This window comes from Daphnia pulicaria, chromosome 8 (genome assembly GCF_021234035.1).
Source record: "Daphnia pulicaria isolate SC F1-1A chromosome 8, SC_F0-13Bv2, whole genome shotgun sequence".
In the NCBI taxonomy this organism is placed as follows: Eukaryota; Metazoa; Arthropoda; class Branchiopoda; order Diplostraca; family Daphniidae; genus Daphnia; species Daphnia pulicaria.
The window spans coordinates 15,524,245-15,528,140 of NC_060920.1; the positions used below are offsets into that span (position 1 = coordinate 15,524,245).

The 3,896-nt window shown below is 37.7% G+C and overlaps 1 protein-coding gene across 1 annotated transcript; it reads left to right on the top strand.

Annotated features, from left to right (window-relative positions):
• The first annotated feature begins 504 nt into the window (after positions 1–504).
• LOC124312026 lies at positions 505–1,979 on the top strand. The gene is made up of 5 exons (XM_046776420.1): positions 505–649; positions 740–995; positions 1,094–1,219; positions 1,331–1,524; positions 1,649–1,979. The coding sequence occupies exons 1-5, from the start codon at positions 611–613 to the stop codon at positions 1,790–1,792; spliced, it is 759 nt and encodes a 252-aa protein (XP_046632376.1). The 5' UTR covers positions 505–610; the 3' UTR covers positions 1,793–1,979.
• The last annotated feature ends 1,917 nt before the right edge of the window (positions 1,980–3,896 follow it).

Below are 3,896 nucleotides of genomic sequence, written 5' to 3' on the forward strand. Positions count from 1 at the left end.
CTATCGGTTAAAAGAAAACCTGTCTACTTGCATCATTGGATGTACACGGATTGGAATAAAAATTTTTAACACAAGGTCGGAGCGGTCAACCCACTTCCATAATCCCCAGTGCAGTGGCAATGCACAGCATTGTGTACAATGTTTGGGTTCAACCAACGAGTCTAGTAAACGAATAAGTATCTTGTCTGTATTGCCCAGCCACGACATAACATGTTTCAGGACAGGAAACCAGTCAGGAAGATTACCATTACCCTATTAAAATATCAGAGGTTTCTTATTGTTGACCGTCGTTTCTCGATATATTTTAGTTCAAATAACGGAACCGCTATCTTGATCACACACCCACCCTAAAATGTCACACAATTTCCCGAATATGGAAATTCAAACAAGAAACCAAAAAAAAAAAACTTGAAAACTAGTTGCATACCAACTCAGAAAATACACACATCTCTTGAAAAGAGCATTCCCTCAAAGCCCTTCCTGTCTTCCCCAATACCTATATAAACACGGGACGTTCAGATCTTAGTCGCAAGTCCACTTGAATCGTTCGTTCAGGATACTACATAATTCTACAGGAGAAAAAAAGCCACTGTTTCTTCATCGATCCACAATGGCACTTACGAGTTCCGCATCGCTTTCATTGTTACTGGTAATTATTTGGATTACAGTTTTTACTTCATTGGTCATAGACTAAATTACGAACTTAATCGAAATATTTAAATGTACTCAAATTATTTAGATGGCAACAGTCTGTTGTCTAACAGTGACTGCAGCCGAGGAGGATCTTCCGCAAGCAGGAGAAAACCGCGAATCCAAACAACTTTTATTTGCACCCCAGTTCTATCCTTCGCCGCAATCCCAATACTATTATCCTGAAAGCAGTCTTTATGGAAACCCGTTTATGTCACCTTCGGAAAGAGAATTCCTCAGCCAACAGAGTAGAGTACCGAGTTGGCCTTGGTCGTATCCCTCGTATCCCTCATTTTTGCCATCAGGTATCGAATCAAATTAGCCTAGTTACATCCAAAACTATAGTCACCCGTGTCCGTTATATTTCTCTTAACATAATTAATAAAACTTTTTTTTTACATAGGCGACAGTGATCCAATTGATGCTGCATGGAGGGTTAACGACGGGATTGATGACAAAGATAAACTAAAATGGTGGAAAAAGCGATTCAACAGACAAGCACTCATTACTATTCGACCGGCAGCAGGAGGTACTACCAACATTCTTTTTTATATTATGTAGCAGCAAAGTTAGTTGTATAATAACAAAATACCATTTTCCTTAATCAATGTTTTTTTATCTGTTTTCCTTTTGATTTCAGAGTGCCGCCTTGCTGATATAGCTACTAATGGTCTTGGTCCTTGCAAAAGTGCAACCGATGCGCATCACGGAACTCTCGAGATCAAACTGCAAGCTGCGAATCAGGTTGCGGTAGTTGGAATCACCGCAAGCTCATCGGTGAACACCAGAATCAGACTGATTTGCACCGATTTAACTGCTGTAGCAGTCTTCACGGTAATTTCTTTAGAAAAAAATTACTCGTAGTTACATCGTCTTCACATGCAGTATAGCCTACGTGTTTAAGTGATTTCAAGACCAAGACATATTTGTTGAATGACTTTTCTTTTACTTCTGATAGAACACGGGCCAAATCGCTTCTGTATCAGATACACCAAGAACCGAGATTGGATCTATGCAACTAGTAGTGACAAGTACTGCCGCCAACGGTGTATTGAGGTGCAACTGGCGATCATATTATTATTACACGGCTGCATATCCTTGAGGATCGTACATCCGCAGGCTACAGCCTACAGCGTATTGCTTAAGCTCAATTCCGTTGCTTAAAATCGTCATTAATGAGTCAGTGTATAGACTACATATAGAGACGATTTATGGTAGTATTTATTTCATTCCCCCAAAAAGGTCTGATTTTAGATGCCTATTATATAAATATACTTTTTTGCAAACTTTTTAAATGGCTTAATATGAACTTATGTCAACTCTCTCAGTCTCTAAATGTCAAACGTTGAGACGAAGTCTGATTTTTTTCTGTTAAGAATTGGACAACGAAAACGCAATCGGACTAAGAATGGCGGTTATTATTGTACCAAAATATCATAAAATTTAACGGCAGGATTATTCCAGTAGTCATCCAGTCTAGGGAGCTGGGAGCACAACAATGGTAAGACATAGTTTACCATGCTCCTTGCCTTGGGAAGCTTTTATCGTAATCATTATTAGCAGTAAAAAGATTTGACGTATTTAACCCGAGAAAAAAAGGTGGTATGCCGATTGGTATCTCGTTTTTTTTACAAACAAGGACGACATCTTCTTGCATGGTAGTGCTAGCGGTTTTTAACTTACTTAAATGTATCTCGCTTGCATGTTAGAAGTATACAAGATGTATAAAATCAGCATACAAGAATAACCATAAAATAAGGTCAACATGGTTAAAAATGTCTTTTTTTTTAAAGTTTGGTTTTAAAATTCCTTCACGCGTCGCACTCAAAAGGCAGTGGTTGTGTAATCGGTTGGACACAGGACAACGAAGGCTAACAATGCTGTGCCGCAGAAATATTATAGAGCTTTTAATAATTTTTAGTTTTAGGTAACTAATAGGAACACAATCTATAACCCACTCTCCTTACTGATTTATTTTGTTGAAATTACCGGAAATTACCAAGACATGTCAAATCACTTGCGCGGACACTTAATTTGCCTTGACGACTTAATCCCGGAATCTGATAACCATCCGCATTGGTGTGAGAACGCAATCAATGAAAACAAAAATAAACTAAAACGTTCGTGATACTCAGTGATTGCGCACGCGCCATATTATTTGACTTTAAGAAAAAAAAAGAACCCCAGAGCATTGTAAACTTTTTCCGCGTTCTAGTTTTCACAAATTTTATCTTCCGTGCCAGTGTCTGGAGGGAAGCGAGCTCCAAATACCCATGTCGATTTTCTTCTTGTGAGTCTGACACGAATGAGACATGAAGACCAATTTCAGGTTTTTAGTCGTCAAAGAATTTTTTAGAAAAGGTCAATGATTTGCGTGGAACTTGGATTTACAAATATATCCCTTAATTCTACTCCAAAAAGAAGAAACAAATCACACATGTCTCAAATTGGAGACAAACCAGTCTAGCCTACCTCCAATTTTCACGAGATAAGATTCATGGGGAAAAAATTGGAATGATGATTGACACTGACAAGAAGCGTATGAAAACAACAATACATTCAATTTTAAGTTAAACCCAACCAGTTACAATGTTTATCTTCATTACATTTGACACAGCTTTAAGGTATAAAACCTCGACCATTCTAGTTCTGTCAGATATACAGTCTGTTAGCTGAAATAACGGAATCTCGTCTTGACTACGAAAAAAATTCTCCGTTTTTCAAAATAGATCCATCGACAAAAAGTGAAGGAAAACTAGGAGAAATCTTCCAAATGGAAATATAGTATATAATAGACGCGGTCATCATTACCGAACATTCCCGCACGGCACAGGTTTTCAGTACTCAACGCCGCATAACTACAGGTATCTGGACTCTCTTATCACTAGTCATACCAGTCCAGTCTTTTTCATTTTTTTTATTTCTATCGAGAACTACAGTTCAATGAGGCCGATATTTCTGGTGTGACGGGGACTAAACAACTATGAATGGAATTTACAGTTTTCGTAAGCGTTTTTTCTTTGTTCTTGAAATTCGTTGAACATCCTTTAAATTTATAACAGAAACAATGGGTTACAATATCAGGTTTTGGTTTGGTGTACACCATTATTTATATAATTATGCGTTACGTAACTACTTCATCAACAGGTAGCGTCAGTTGCATTTTACACCACAATTTAATCTTCCATTCATTCTGTTTAATCTAT